The sequence below is a fragment of the Taudactylus pleione genome, unplaced genomic scaffold, assembly GCF_031769625.1.
Source record: "Taudactylus pleione unplaced genomic scaffold, aTauple2 ptg001683l, whole genome shotgun sequence".
Lineage (NCBI taxonomy): Eukaryota > Metazoa > Chordata > Amphibia > Anura > Myobatrachidae > Taudactylus > Taudactylus pleione.
The window spans coordinates 179,634-195,988 of record NW_028286080.1 but is presented as its reverse complement, the minus strand read 5'-3'; the positions used below and the strand labels follow the sequence as shown (position 1 = coordinate 195,988).

Below are 16,355 nucleotides of genomic sequence, written 5' to 3'. Positions count from 1 at the left end.
ATGACAGTTGGGAGCTGATTGGCTGGTACCTTATTACTTTACTCTCTGTCTCCTAAAACTGCTTAGTACATAGACCCCCTGGTTATATGTGCAGGAGACGGGTTGCTCACAAGCACAATGTTACTGTCATGCCTCACTTTATGTTCCTGTAATAACCATCTCTTTCTCGTACTTCTCAGGGCAAAGATGAACGTGGGCGTAGCTCACAGCGAGGTGAACCCAAACACCCGGGTTATGAACAGCCGTGGAATGTGGCTGACCTACGCCCTGGGAGTCGGAATGCTGCACATCGTCCTGCTCAGCATTCCCTTCTTCAGTGTCCCCGTGGCCTGGACGCTGACTAATGTCATTCACAACCTGGTGAGTGCTGTCTCCGAGTCACGCCCGAGGAGTCGCTTTGTCGCTGCAGGGGGAGATGTACCAAGCCGTGGAGGGGGATAAAGTACCCGCCAATCAGCTCCTAACTGTCATTTTTCAAACGCAGCCTGTGACATGGCAGGAGCTGATTGGTTGGTACTAAGGGGAAGATGTAATAAAGCTTGTAGATGGAGAGAGATAAAATTGTGAGAGGTAAAGCACCAGCCACTCAGCTCCTAGCTGTCACTTTGCAGGCTGTGTTTGAAAAGTGACAGTTAGGAGCTGATTGGTTGGTGCTTTATCTCTCACATTTTTATCTCTCTCCACTAAAATTTGAAGAAAAAAAAATCCAAATAAAACAACCCTGAAACAGGTTTAGGGGGGGATTGATCAAATCTTCCAGAGAGAGAGAGAGTAAAGGAGTTTCCCATAGCAACCGATCAGCTTACAACTGACAGTGTGAAGCTGATCGCTTGCTATGAGCAGCTTCCCCACTTTGGGGTCTATTTACTAAGCAGTGTTAGGAGAAGTGAAGAATGATTAGGTACCAGCCAATCAGCTCCTAACTGTCATCTCACAGGCTGTGTTTTAAAAATGACAGTTGGGAGCTGATTGGCTGGTACCTTATTACTTTTCACTCTGTCTCATAACACTGCTTAGTAAATAGACCCCTAAGCCTTGGATGGAGATAAAGTTCCAACCAGTCAGCTCCTAACTGCCATGTCACAGGCAGTTAGGAGCTGCTTGGTTGGTACTTTATTTCCGTTCACTTTATCTCCATCCAAGGCTTAGTACATAGACCTCTTTGTCTCTCTCCAAGATTTGATAACTCCTCCAGTGTATTTGAAATACACTAGTTCCTAAATACAGAGGTTTAAACGTTAGACTGTTACACCTGTAACTATACATAGAGGGCCTTTGCCTGTACTAAGTACAGGCCCTGGCCCTCTGGAGGCTATACAATGTGTAGCCTCCAGAGGGCCTGTGCCCGTACTATGTGTAGCCTCCAGAGGGCCTGTGCCGTACTATGTGTAGCCTCCAGAGGGCCTGTGCCCGTACTATGTGTGGCCTTCAGGGGGGCCGGGGCCCGTACTATGTGTGGCCTCCAGGGGGGCCGGGGCCCGTACTATGTGTGGCCTCCAGGGGGGCCGGGGCCCGTACTATGTGTAGCCTCCAGAGGGCCTGTGCCCGTACTATGTGTAGCCTCCAGAGGGCCAGGGCCCGTACTATGTGTGGCCTCCAGAGGGCCGGGGCCCGTACTATGTGTGGCCTCCAGAGGGCCGGGGCCCGTACTATGTGTGGCCTCCAGGGGGGCCGGGGCCCGTACTATGTGTGGCCTCCAGGGAGGCCGGGGCCCGTACTGTGTGTGGCCTCCAGGGGGGCCGGGGCCCGTACTGTGTGTGGCCTCCAGGGGGGCCGGGGCCCGTACTGTGTGTGGCCTCCAGGGGGGCCGGGGCCCGTGCTGTGTGTGGCCTCCAGGGGGGCCGGGGCCCGTGCTGTGTGTGGCCTCCAGGGGGGCCGGGGCCCGTGCTGTGTGTGGCCTCCAGGGGGGCCCGTGCTGTGTGTGGCCTCCAGGGGGGGCCGGGGCCCGTGCTGTGTGTGGCCTCCAGGGGGACGGGGCCCGTGCTGTGTGTGGCCTCCAGGGGGGCCGGGGCCCGTGCTGTATGCAGCCTCCAGAGGGCAAGGAGCCGTTGCTGTATATAGCCTCCAGAGTTAGCTGTTGCCTCCGTTCCCCAGACAGTAATGATTATAGGAACACCTGCCTGTTGCGCAGTTAAGCACATAGCTCTCTAAGTGTTATAATCAAATATTTTATTATTAAACGCCTTAATCCCAAACCTCATTCTGTGCATAATTAATGTGTCCTCCGTAACCTATTATGTTCTATAGAATAAAAGTGATATTTATGGCTTTATTCCTCAAATCTAAAATCAGTATAACCCTATATTGTCCTTCCCCCCCCCCCCCCCCCCCCCCACACACACACACACACACACACACACACACACGAATCTGCTTATGTTACCGTTTCGGTCACTACACCAGGTGTAATTCGTTTATAATATTTTTTTTCAACATATTATAAAGCACATCAAAGATCGAGGTGCTCCAAGTAATTTTCACATACTTCTTAAATGTCTGTGAGGGTAAAATTACTAGTGAGACTACACTGTATGTCTGTCTGACATCTGCCTTACATTGTGATGGGTAATTTACTAAAAGCAAAGTGATGTTTTTCCTCTGACCTCATAAACACTTTGCATTGTCTGACTTGTTTTTGCTACTGTTACAAGACGTGCCTTGGGCATGTCATTTATTGCGACCTTGGATATGTCATTTATTAACTCTAGCTCTGAGTTCCCTGGAAGCTCAGTGCTCAGAAATAGCACGCCAGTCACAGTCCTGGCCATGTGTCTGTGCCAGGTTACCCAGTGCTGGCATTGCGTCCGAGCTACCCGTGGGAATAACTGATTAGACTGCCGTATGGAACAGCTCATATATGGAAACATTCCGCCACCAACTCGTCTCAGGAATTCATTTTTAATTTTTACATAACGCCTTAGGAAAAGCTTTGTTGTTATGAAATTCCTAAGCACATTATGCAACTTTTAAACTGTGATCATATCTTTCTTCATTTGGGGAAAGATATTTCCACCGCCTGTAATTCTTTAGGTCATATAAAAGTGTGTTAAAGGTTTCCCCATATGAAATTGCTTCATATGATGGAATATGAGCTGGATAGTCCCTTCCTCCCAAATGTCACGATTGCGGGCATGTTAGTTAGTCCCGGTTTGCGGGAAGTTAGAGGTACATCCCTCGCCTGCTATGCTGAGTGGTTGCTGCGTTTGCAGTTTCGTCCACAGTGCATGCAGCAGTTCGGGCGCAAAACGGTTGGACGTGTTAGAACGTAAGAAGCACTGAACACACCCACTGGGCTATGGCCCTGCCCCCTAGTGTGCTGCACCCACATCTATCTGCAGATTTGGACTCTGCAAATGATGGGGGCTCTGGTTAATCAGTGCGTCATTTATTCCTGCCTTGATGCATTAATGTTGTTCTTTTTTTTTATTTTTTTTGCTGCAGGGAATGTATGTGTTTTTACATGCAGTCAAGGGCACACCATTCGAAACGCCAGACCAGGGCAAAGCCAGACTACTAACGCACTGGGAACAGCTGGATTATGGGGTGCAGTTTACGTCGTCAAGAAAATTCTTCACAATCTCTCCGATTATTCTGTAAGTTAACTTGTTAGTTTAAACTCTTTAACATATACAGTGCATCCGGAAAGTATTCACAACGCTTCACTTTTTCCACATTTTGATATGTTACAGCCTTATTCCAAAATGTAATAATTTTTGTCCTCAAAATTCTACACACAATACCCCATAATGACAATGTGTAAAAAGTTTTTTTGAGATTTTTGCCAATTTAATAAAAAAAACACACAACTAAGAAATCACATGTACATAAGTATTCACAAACTTTGCTGAATATTTTGTTGATGCACCTTTGGCAGCAATTACAGCCTCAAGTCTTTTTGATTATGATGCCACAAGCTTGGCACACCTATCTTTGGGCAGTTTCGCCCATTCCTCTTTGCAGCACCTCTCAAGCTCCATCAGGTTGGATGGGAAGCGTCGGTGCACAGCCATTTTCAGATATACATAGTAATAATAGGAAAGGGGGATCAAAGGAGATACATACAAATAATTCTAAATAAATAGATGACAAACCAAAAAAGTGCAAAATTCAAAGGAAATGTCCAAAGAATCAATGTAGATGGTACCTTTATTTCTTCTTAGAGTTACTCCGTAACAGGAGAGATGAATACGTGAGGAAAAAAGGCACACAATGTGAAGTACTGATAAATGGGTTAATATGGGTTAATATATCCCCCTTTTTTGTGTTGATCGTGGAAATGGTGTTTATATAGTTCCCAAAAAGAGAAGAAAGTGAAAGGGACTCGCCACCAATATCTTCCAAAATTTATAGCGTACCAATGACTCACACAAATGGTACGACAACAGAACACATAAAGGTTTCTTTGGAAGGAAATCGGCTTTAAATGGTTACACAAGATAAATCATATGAGGCGTACCCCAACTCACATCTCCAATAGTTGTGATCCACACATCAAGGTTTCTTTATACTTATAGAGGATCTCGTCACACACGAAGATTTAAAAAATAAATAAATAAATAAATTTTATTGCACAAAAAATTTAAAATTCAAACGTCCTTATAACAAAAAGCTTCTGACATAAATAGAGTACCAGGATCCAGAGCAATGGATGATATATACTAGTAGTACCTTATAGGAAGTAAGGTCCGGACTTAAATCTAAATAGGGAAAAAAACTTCATATATCTCCAGAACAATTCCAGGGTCTCTATAGCTATCCTTTAAATGTGCCCAGTAGTCACAGCACCAACGCCGTTTCGATCCTTATGGATCTTTTTCAAGGTGTGATCTACTACTGGGATTCTGAAGCTATATATACCTTGTAACAAGAAGTGAGGTAATTAATTAATGACCAGATATATTCTAAAACATTATATTCCTTAATCATAAACTTTGTAAGGTAATCAAATAAATTCAATATACCTTATAATTGTTCATCATGGGGCCTGTAGTGGAAAGTTGAAAACGGGATTTAAACAGATAGTAGAAACCAGGAGGACGCAAACCGGAAGTTCTGCGTTCCACCTGGATGCGATGTGCATCCTATAACAATCCCTGTATGCCCAATGTATGTGTCATGAGTTCCGTTTGCTTTTAGAATAGCAGTCGAGTTAGATGTACCTAATCAGCGTCCACCAAGGGACCTGTGGTTGGGCGCTAAAAATGGGACTCTAGCGGACCACGGAAATTTGGATGACGCAAACCGGAAGTTCTGCGTTTCACCTAGCCGGAATGTGCATAGTATACAGTTCCCTATATGCCCAATACCAGCGTTATTAGTTCCGATAATTTGAGGAACATAAATGTTAGAAATTCAATATTCCATAGGGGATGACTAACCAATGTGGAATATAAATATTAATAAAAACAATTATACAAATTCCATAAACAAGGATAAAATATACAATAAATATTAAAAATTCAATATTCTATAGGGGATAACTAACCAATGTGGAATATAAATATAATTAAAAACAATGATACATATTCCATAAACGAGGATACAATATACAATATATCACTTATTGAACTAATTAAAACGTCACTGATGATAAATAAAAAAGTACAAGGAATAAATATTCATTACATATTAATAAATTAATTAAAATATGCAGTATAAGAAATGGCTAAACTAATTCGAAGATAAAATAAATTAAGTATATCATTATTTTATTGTAAGAACCACTTTAACTCAAAATCAGAATTAAGGCCTTCTGGTATTATGCTTTTCAATTTAAAAATCCACCGCATTTCAGATCTTGCAAGATTACCCTCTATGTCTCGAACCCTCCAATTTGATTTGATTTGTTGAATACCAACAAATTTAGAAATTTTTGATGGAGAGCATGCATGTTTATTAAAAAAGTGGTCGGAGAGAGAATGTGTTCTAAAACCTTTTTAATATTTCGTATATGTTCCGCTATACGAGTTTTCAGGGCTCTACCTGTCTTGCCAATGTATATAAGGCCACATTCACACTCTATTAAATAAACTACATTCGCTGTGTGGCATGTGATGAAATCTTTAATCTCGTAAGTATTGTCTTTCACAGTGAATTTTGGTCATTTTACTTTCCTTTGATGAAACTGTCCTACATGCGATGCAAGATCCGCATCGATGGAACCCTTTAGATCTTATAGGGTTTCCGGAATCGTATTGCAAGGAACTTCGTACTAGGTTATTCTTTAAATTCAAACCTTTTAAAAGGGAATTATTTAAAATTCTTGAATAAATATTCAGAAAATGGAGTCATTACAAAAAAAGAGTTTGATTTCTTAAATGTCCAAAATGCAAAAACCTCTACGATATACACATTGCCTAAGATTCACAAAAATCCTGTGGCTCCTCCAGGACGACCCATCATTTCGGGTTCAGGAGGATTGACTACAAATCTTTCGGAGATGATTGACTTTTTCCTCCAACCACTAGTAGTTAGGGGGAAATCGTATTTAAAAGATACTACGGATACTATCAATAAATTGAAAAATGTACAATGGAAGAAAGATATGTTTTTAGTCACAGCTGATGTGACCTCACTTTATAGTATAATAAAACATGAGGATGGTTTAGAAGCTGTTAAACGACATCTTGAAGGAATAGAAATGATACCTAACAAAATAGATTTCATTTTAGAAGGAATTCAATTTATTTTAGAAAATAATTATTTTTATTTTGAGGGGGATTATTACATCAGGAAGATAGGAACAGCTATGGGCACCAAGTTAGCACCAAGCTACGCAAATTTATTTATGTCCCGTTGTGAACAAGATTTTGTGTGGGACTCTGCGTTGGCTGGTGCGAGCTTGGTGTCCTGGCATAGGTTTATAGACGACATCCTGTTTATTTGGAGTGGCACCCAGGAAGATCTTCAAAAACTTTGTCAATATTTAAACAGCAATCATCGTAACATTTGTCTCACCTTTAATATCAGTGATACTGAAGTTAATTTTTTGGACCTTACTATTTACATTAATAACAATATGATTCATACCAAAGGTTTCACTAAACCCACAGATTCGAATAGCTTTATCCCTTTCAATAGCCAACACCATCCCAACTGGCTAAAGGGAATCCCAAAAGGACAATTCCTCAGACTCAATGCATTGTATAAAAAACAAACGGAAACAATGCAAAATAAATTTTTGGTGAAAGGCTATACAAGGGATTTAGTAGAAAAAGCAGAACAAGAAGTAAATGCCATTGATAGAAATGATACTCTTAAAGAGAAACATAAGAGAAATGATGTTACATCAGAATGGGCCTTTATATCAGATTTTGGATCCGATTATAAGGAAAAAGAAAAAATTATTAAAAAACATTGGCATCTCTTGCTAAGAGATCCCGTATTGAAAGACATGATATCTAGTAAACCTAGGTTTATCTATAGAAAAGGTTTGAATTTAAAGAATAACCTAGTACGAAGTTCCTTGCAATACGATTCCGGAAACCCTATAAGATCTAAAGGGTTCCATCGATGCGGATCTTGCATCGCATGTAGGACAGTTTCATCAAAGGAAAGTAAAATGACCAAATTCACTGTGAAAGACAATACTTATGAGATTAAAGATTTCATCACATGCCACACAGGGAATGTAGTTTATTTAATAGAGTGTGAATGTGGCCCTATATACATTGGCAAAACAGGTAGAGCCCTGAAAACTCGTATAGCGGAACATATACGAAATATTAAAAAAGGTTTTAGAACACATTCTCTCTCCGACCACTTTTTTAATAAACATGCATGCTCTCCATCAAAAATTTCTAAATTTGTTGGTATTCAACAAATCAAATCAAATTGGAGGGTTCGAGACATAGAGGGTAATCTTGCAAGATCTGAAATGCGGTGGATTTTTAAATTGAAAAGCATAATACCAGAAGGCCTTAATTCTGATTTTGAGTTAAAGTGGTTCTTACAATAAAATAATGATATACTTAATTTATTTTATCTTCGAATTAGTTTAGCCATTTCTTATACTGCATATTTTAATTAATTTATTAATATGTAGTGAATATTTATTCCTTGTACTTTTTTATTTATCATCAGTGACGTTTTAATTAGTTCAATAAGTGATATATTGTATCCTCGTTTATGGAATATGTATCATTGTTTTTAATTATATTTATATTCCACATTGGTTAGTCATCCCCTATGGAATATTGAATTTCTAACATTTATGTTCCTCAAATTATCGGAACTAATAACGCTGGTATTGGGCATATAGGGAACTGTATACTATGCACATTCCGGCTAGGTGAAACGCAGAACTTCCGGTTTGCGTCATCCAAATTTCCGTGGTCCGCTCGAGTCCCGTTTTTAGCGCCCAACCACAGGTCCCTTGGTGGACGCTGATTAGGTACATCTAACTCGACTGCTATTCTAAAAGCAAACGGAACTCATGACACATACATTGGGCATACAGGGATTGTTATAGGATGCACATCGCATCCAGGTGGAACGCAGAACTTCCGGTTTGCGTCCTCCTGGTTTCTACTATCTGTTTAAATCCCGTGTTCAACTTTCCACTACAGGCCCCATGATGAACAATTATAAGGTATATTGAATTTATTTGATTACCTTACAAAGTTTATGATTAAGGAATATAATGTTTTAGAATATATCTGGTCATTAATTAATTACCTCCCTTCCTGTTACAAGGTATATATAGCTTCAGAATCCCAGTAGTAGATCACACCTTGAAAAAGATCCATAAGGATCGAAACGGCGTTGGTGCTGTGACTACTGGGCACATTTAAAGGATAGCTATAGAGACCCTGGAATTGCTCTGGAGATATATGAAGTTTTTTTCCCTATTTGGATTTACGTCCGGACCTTACTTCCTATAAGGTACTACTAGTATATATCATCCATTGCTCTGGATCCTGGTACTCAATTTATGTCAGAGCGCTTTTTGTTATAAGGACGTTTGAATTTTAAATTTTTTGTGCAATAAAAATTTTTTTTTTTTTTTAAATCTTCGTGTGTGACGAGATCCTCTATAAGTATAAAGAAACCTTGATGTGTGGATCACAACTATTGGAGATGTGAGTTGGGGTACGCCTCATATGATTTATCTTGTGTAACCATTTAAAGGCGATTTCCTTCCAAAGAAACCTTTGTGTTCTGTTGTCGTACCATTTGTGTGAGTCATTGGTACGCTATAAATTTTGGAAGATATTGGTGGCGAGTCCCTTTCACTTTCTTCTCTTTTTGGGAACTATATAAACACCATTTCCACGATCAACACAAAAAAGGGGGATATATTAACCCATTTATCAGTACTTCACATTGTGTGCCTTTTTTCTCTTTTTTCCTCACGTATTCATCTCTCCTGTTACGGAGTAACTCTAAGAAGAAATAAAGGTACCATCTACATTGATTTTTTTGGACATTTCTTTTGAATTTGGCACTTTTTTGGTTTGTCATCTATTTATTTGGAATTATTTGTATGTATCGCCTTTGATCCCCCTTTCCTATCATTACTATGTATTACTGCAGTACCTGATTGGGCAGGATTTTGGTGAGCGGGATTGGTGCAGATACTGTGTGTGCGCCAGAGTTCGACTTAAATTACTGTTTTGAGCCATTTTCAGATGTCTCCAGAGATGTTCAATCGGATTCAAGTCTGGGCTCTGGCTGGGCCACTCAAGGACATTCACAGAGTTGTCCTGAAGCCACTCCTTTGATATCTTGGCTGTGTGCTTAGGGTCGTTGTCCTGCTGAAAGTTGAACCCTCGCCCCATGGGGTCTGAGGTCGAGCGCTCTGGAGCAGGTTTTCATCCAGGATGTCTCTGTACATTGCTGCATTCATCTTTCCCTCTATCCCGACTAGTCTCCTAGTTCCTGCTGCTGAAAAACATCCCCATGGTATTGGCCTGGTGATGAGCGGTGCTTGGTTACCTCCAAATATAACGCCTGGCATTGACACCAGAGAGTTCAATCTTTGTCTCATCAGACCAGAAAATTTTGTTTTGCATTTTGCCAAACTCCAGGCGGGCTGCCATGTGCTTTTTACCAAGGAGTGGCTTCCGTCTAGCCACTCTACCATACAGGCCTGACTGGTGGATTGCTGCAGAGATGGTTGTCCTTCTGGAAGGTTCTCCTCTCTCCACAGAGGAATGCTGTAGCACTGACAGAGTGACCATCGGGTTCTTGGTCACCTCCCTGACTAGGGCCCTTCTCCCCCAATCACTCAGTTTAGACAACCGGCCAACTCTAGGAAGAGTTCTGATGATTCCGAACTTCCTCCATTTACGGATGATGGAGGCCACTGTGCTCTTTGGAACCTTCAAAGCAACAGATATTTTTCTGTACCCTCCCCCAGATTTGTGCCTCGAGACAATCCTGTCTCGGAGGTCTACAGATAATTTCTTGGACTTCATGCTTGGTTTGTGCTCTTACATGCAATGTCAAGTGTGGGACCTTATATAGACAGGTGTATGCCTTTCAAAATCATGTCCAATCAACTGATTTTACCACAGGTGAACTCCAATTAAGCTGTAGGAACATCTCAAGGATGATCAGTGGAAACAGGATGCACCTGAGCTTAATTTTGAGCTTCATGGCAAAGGCTGTGAATACTTATGTACATGTGATTTCTTACTACTTTTTTTTTTATTATTTATTTTTTATTAATTTGCAAAAATCTCAAAAATAACTTTACATGTTGTCATTATGGGGTATTGTGTGTAGAATTTGAGGACAAAAATGAATTTATTCCATTTTGGAATAAGGCTGTAACACAACAAAATGTGGAAAAAGTGAAGTGCTGTGAATACATTCCGGATGCACTGTAACATCACGGTTTGATATTAATCTAATGAACCTCAACCTTTACCTGCTGTTTATTGTAAATTGCAGTTTAATGGGCAGGTGTAATTGGGCTTACAGCTAACAAAGGTAGGGCCACTTGCTCTATATGTATGTTCCATAAAGCCTATGGGAATCTTTTACTCATGGCAGATACTCTCACTTCCCTGCATACTTACATTTATTAGCTGGAAAGGGATAGTGACAGAGGGCCTAATTCAGACCCGCTCGCGAGCGCTGAGCGCTCGCAAGCGGGTCGATGGTGCCCTAATGCGCATGCGCACGACGGAGGGAGCTCCGTCGTGCGCATGCGCGAGACCCTGGCTGTCGCTATGGGTCTCGCACCAAAGGGGGCGTGCTGTCGATGGTGACTGACAGCATGCCCCCTTTGGTGGGCGTGCCGGGGGCGTTGCTGCCCAGACAGAGGCGTTCCCATGGGAACGCCTACCGTCTGGGTCCGGCCCCACTGACATAACTAGTGATGTCAGTGGGAGTGCTTTTGGCTCTGATAGAGCCAAAAGCACTCCTGGGCTTGCGGCAGCGAGACCCTACCGCAGGGTCTCGTCGCAAGCCCGATGGTCGACCATTGCGACCATCTTTTTGGCCGCTCGCATAAGCTGTGATAGAGCCAAAATCACTCCTGGCCTTGCGGTTGAGAAACTCAACCGCAGGCTTCTGCTCGCAGTGGCGATGGTCAAGACCATCGCGACCATCATCCTGCACGCTCGTATATGCTGTGGGTGGTGACCCACAGCTATTCGAGCGTCCAGGAGGACGCTCCATATTTATGGAGGTGGGCCCTGATTCAGAGCGAGCGCTCTGGTCAGAGCGTCCGGCTCTGAATCAGGGCCCTAGTCCATATATTACACAAATAATACAGATATTCTATTCTGACTGACATGACATTTAGGGGTCTATCTACTAAGCCTTGGATGGAGATTAATGTTCCTGCTAGACTCTGCAGCGCGTGCTCCCGAATAGGGTAAAGGGGTGTGTCCTTGTGACACGCCTCCAATTTGTCACACTTGGGGGCGTGCCCAGCACTCAAGGTGACTAGATGCCATGCGCACTGCGCCCATTCACCCGGCGGTGAATGGTCACCACAACTTTTACCACCTGCGGGACACTGCTGCCCGCAGATGGGGAAGGCTCAGGGCAGGCTGCTTTAGCAGGATGCCGTTAAAAGGGCAGGGCGCTTTTTGCCCTTTTAAAATGTGGCACTCCGCTACAACAGCAGCCTAGCGGGAACACTACAGATAAAGTCTCAATCATTCAGCTCCAAACTGTCATTTTTCAAACAGTCTGTGACATAACAGGAGCTGATTGGTTGGTACTTAATCTCCTTTCCATTTATCTCCATCCAAGGCTTAGTAAATAGACCCCAAAGTACCAGCCGATTAGCTGCTAACTGCCAAGTCACAGGCTGTGTTTGAAAAATGACAGAAGCTGATTGATTGGTACTCTTAACACTCTCCAAGGCTTATAGCGGTATCCAATTAGCCCCAATTTTCGGGGGGGGGGGGAAATAACTGGGATTTTTTGTTAATAATCCCCATTTTTTTTATTATTTTTTTTTTCGCCTGACGAACAAATAAAATAATTCGCCTGAAAACACATAGGATCTGTGATAAGTTCAAGGACCTATGTGTTTTCGCCATTGAGCTGGTGAAAAAAAAACTGCCCTTTTCTGGGATAATTTTTTGCGACATCGGGTGGGACTTAGGGGCTGATTGGCTAGCCGTGGGGGATCCATTAGCGTCCGAACAATGTTTGGGGCTAATTGGATACCGCTATTAATACATCTTACCTCACAATCTGTAATGTGGCAGTTAGGAGCTGATTGGCTGGTAGTTTATCTCTCTCCACTGCATTACTCTCCAAGGCTTATCCCCCCCCCAAATGAGCTAACATTCACGTTCTTGTTCTACCTCATCTTTTTTTTATTTTCTCCCCAGATACTTCCTGACCAGCTTCTATACAAAGTATGACCCAACGCATTTCTTCATAAACACCGCCTCTCTCCTCAGCGTCCTTATCCCAAAGTTACCTCAGCTGCACGGGGTCCGAATCTTTGGCATCAACAAATACTGAGCAGGCAAATCCTGTGATGCCTACATTTGTTGTCTCGAGCGCAGATCTTCTCGGCCGTGGGTTTTATCCATCCTGACGAAACGGATAGCCGACTAGGCCACCGTAACCGTTTATACAGTACCGTTCTAACTGCGCCTTCTTTGTAAGCTGTTGGGATCCACACTGACTTTGATAAAGAAGGCGCGTCTCCCCCGTTCCCCCCCCCCCCCCCCCCCGTATCCTCTGAAGGCGGTAGAGAGAGGGGCGTAGATTGGGAGCTGGGCGGGCCCAGCTGTGACCCGGCGTTTGCCGTGCATAAACAAGACTGGCCTGAACGACAGAACAAGGGTAGAAACTGCCATGTGATAACTGACGGGCGTATCACGGACCTCATCTATTCGGCAAAACAATAAACGTGCCCACTTCTCTATCTGGTTTTTGATCATTTTATCAAGCGTAGCGAAGCCCATTTGTTCATGCGACATAATTCACTAGCTGACCTGACGTGCTGCATGACGTGTTATTAATGAAGTGCACTAGTATATTTTATTTTATTGTTTCCTGTGTTTGTTTGCTTGTCCCCCACCCCTGCGGTGTCTGTCACTTGTGTTTCTGCCTGAGCGGTCTCACGTGTGCGTTGTAGTCACCTGGTTATCACCATTCAGACGTGCGAGAATTCCCTCATGACAAGTGTCGTTTATTTTAAGATAATTTTTCACCTCTTTGTGACTTCTCTAATCCATGCAACGCGTAATTCTGCAGCCGCACAATCTCCATAGCTGCTTCTCTTTCGAGAAGAATGTAGAATACATTATAGTATTATTTTACTTTTTGTGTTGTATAATGTTATTACTGGGTTTGGCGCAAATTGTGTCAGCGGCCAGCGTCGTCCTGGAAGTGTTCAGTAGGACGAGCTACAGTCGGTACGAGAGAACAAATCTATTCAACATAGCATTTAGAAGCCAACTCTTATAGATCGGATAACGGCTCATATGTATACCAAACTCTTAAGGATTCTGTTGTATGTATACACACACAAACGTATATCTCCATTAACGGGGGCACCCTGTGCACAGTGGCGTATCTATAACGGGTGCAGTGTATGCGGGTCCAGGGGGGCCCCGCAATGCACACACTGCACCCATATTTTTTTAGGTCCCACGTCGGGTGTCAGCGCTGCTCAGAACACTGGAAAAATGGCCGCCGAGGCCATTCCGGTGTACCGCACATGCGCAGTAGACTCCGGGCACTAGAGTGCGCCCGGAGTCTACTGTGCATGGACAGAACGCCGGAAAATGGCCGCCAAATGGGCGCTCTTGTGCCCGGAGTCTACTAATGCTCCGGTGGCTGGCCAGCAGCGTCAGTCGGCTGCCAGCCACCGGGGAGTGCTCACGGGCCTCCTCCTCTCTTAAGACGCCCCTGCAAGCCCTTAATAGTTGACAAATACCTCAGAAAATTGTTACATATATATATATACATATACACTAACAATTGTGTGAGGTATTTGTCAAAAATGTAGAGCTTGTACAGGTTTACCCGTTCATGGATAAAATGTGTGTAATATATATAGTGTGTGTGTATGTATAAGTGTGTATGTGTGTGTGTATATATATATATATATATATATATATATATATATATATATATATATATGTGTGTGTGTTTATATGTATATATATATATATATATTAATATATATACACACACACACGCGAATTCTCAATGTTTTTGGAGAAAAACTAAAAAGTTTTAGTTAATAAATTTTTGTTGTTTTTTGGGGGGGTTTGAATAAAGTTGTTTGGAGAAGCTGACGTGTATTTGCAGACATTGTAGACCTTGAACATTTTTTCTGCTGCTTTTACTGTTGTCAACATTGAAAAGTTTTTCTCTCCCTTTTTGTTTTTATGTTTTCATTCTCGGTAGCTTTTCAGTTTACAGAATAAAACAACTTTTGCCCTTGATGTTTCAGTGTTTTTGTACATAAGAAGGTAGCAGGGATTCAGCGTTCTTTGTATAGGATTACATTTCCATTTACAATGGGGAGAACGTAAAAACTACACACATTAGACTGAGCGGTAACTTAAATGCCACGGCCTACTTGAGCGTTGCTGCTGACCATGTGCCTCACTGTGTGGCCGCAGTCTCCCCATCCATTAATGGCTACTTCCAGCCGGATAAGGCGCCATGTCACACGGCGCACGTCATCTCACGCCAGTACCACCAATATGACAATAAGCTCCGTTTTCACTCCGGCAGATGAGGTGTTTATTGATCACTAGAATCCAAACAGCAATAAATACTGTGCATGGGCAGGATGTATACACTATTGTATAAAAAATGTCTTTCTACGGGATATCGGCTTCTTATGGTGCGTACACGCGGTAGGATTAAAATGCGCGATGTGAAAGATAATGATATTGATCATATCGTTATGGTTCATATCGTGCATTTTTCGGTGCCTCCAACCCACCAATGACCTGCAATGTGTGGGCACGTATGAGGTATCGTCCATCGACCGCGCATGCAGGCCAACCTGGTCGAAATCGACCATGTTACTATAAGGACCCGCAATCGTTGATCACCGGTCGTTGGTGGTGTCCTGGATGATTGATATCGATCATTCAGCACACCCGGGAGATCGTTGAATGATATTGTTATCATTGACTATCGTCCTGTGTGTATGCACCATTAGAGACAAAGGGGTCTATTTGCTAAGCCTTGGATGGAGATAGTGAACTGAGATAAAGGCCCTCATTCAGAGCCGCTCGTTAGCGGCAGTACGCTCGTTCCGAGCGATGTTTGCACATCTGCGCATGCGTACGCTTTTTAGTACGCATGCGCGAACCAGTCAGTGCGGCCGAAAATCGTTTGTACGCTATATAGCGAGTGCCTGCTATTTTGAGTGACAGAATGAGGCGTATGTGGGTGGTAACAGGGGAAGGTGCTTGAAAATGGGGAGTGGAGATCCGAACGCAGGCGTGCTTAAAGGTCAAAACGGGCGTTTTATGGGTGTGTATATTTAAAACAGCAGCGTCAATGACCACGTCACTGGGTTATTTTAGAGCCAGAACTGCTCGCAAATTTGTGGTAGCAAACACCAACCACAAGAATAGCGAGCAGTTCATACGCTGGTCGATGTACTCGATTAATCTAATAAATAGCGGACATGACGTATGGTGCGAGCGGCCAGGGGGCGTTTTTAACAAATAAACGAGCGTATGTTTTGCTCGTTCGTTCAGACTTAGAGGTGTGAACAGACTGCAATGTGCGTACGGATCATTTGAATAGCCACCCCTTGTTTTTAAACGAACGACCGCAAATAGCGAACGGCTCTGAATGAGGGCCAAAGTCCCAAGCAATCAGCTCCTGACTGCCATGTCAGGCTGTATTTGAAAAAATTAGTTAGGAGCTAATTGTTTGGGACTTTGGGGGTCATTCAG

General features: G+C 42.9%; 1 protein-coding gene across 3 annotated transcripts in view; it reads left to right on the top strand.

Moving 5' to 3' along the window:
• ORMDL1 (ORMDL sphingolipid biosynthesis regulator 1) overlaps positions 1-14,870 on the top strand; it is a 41,861-nt gene extending 26,991 nt beyond the window's left edge. For all 3 annotated transcript variants that reach the window (XM_088464549.1, XM_088464548.1, XM_088464550.1), the window contains exons 2-4: positions 180-360; positions 3,442-3,593; positions 12,801-14,870. In XM_088464549.1, coding sequence (XP_088320675.1) covers positions 187-360; positions 3,442-3,593; positions 12,801-12,936 — 462 coding nt within the window. In that variant the 5' untranslated portion in view covers positions 180-186 and the 3' untranslated portion in view covers positions 12,937-14,870. The remainder of the gene's footprint in view (positions 1-179; positions 361-3,441; positions 3,594-12,800) is intronic.
• The last annotated feature ends 1,485 nt before the right edge of the window (positions 14,871-16,355 follow it).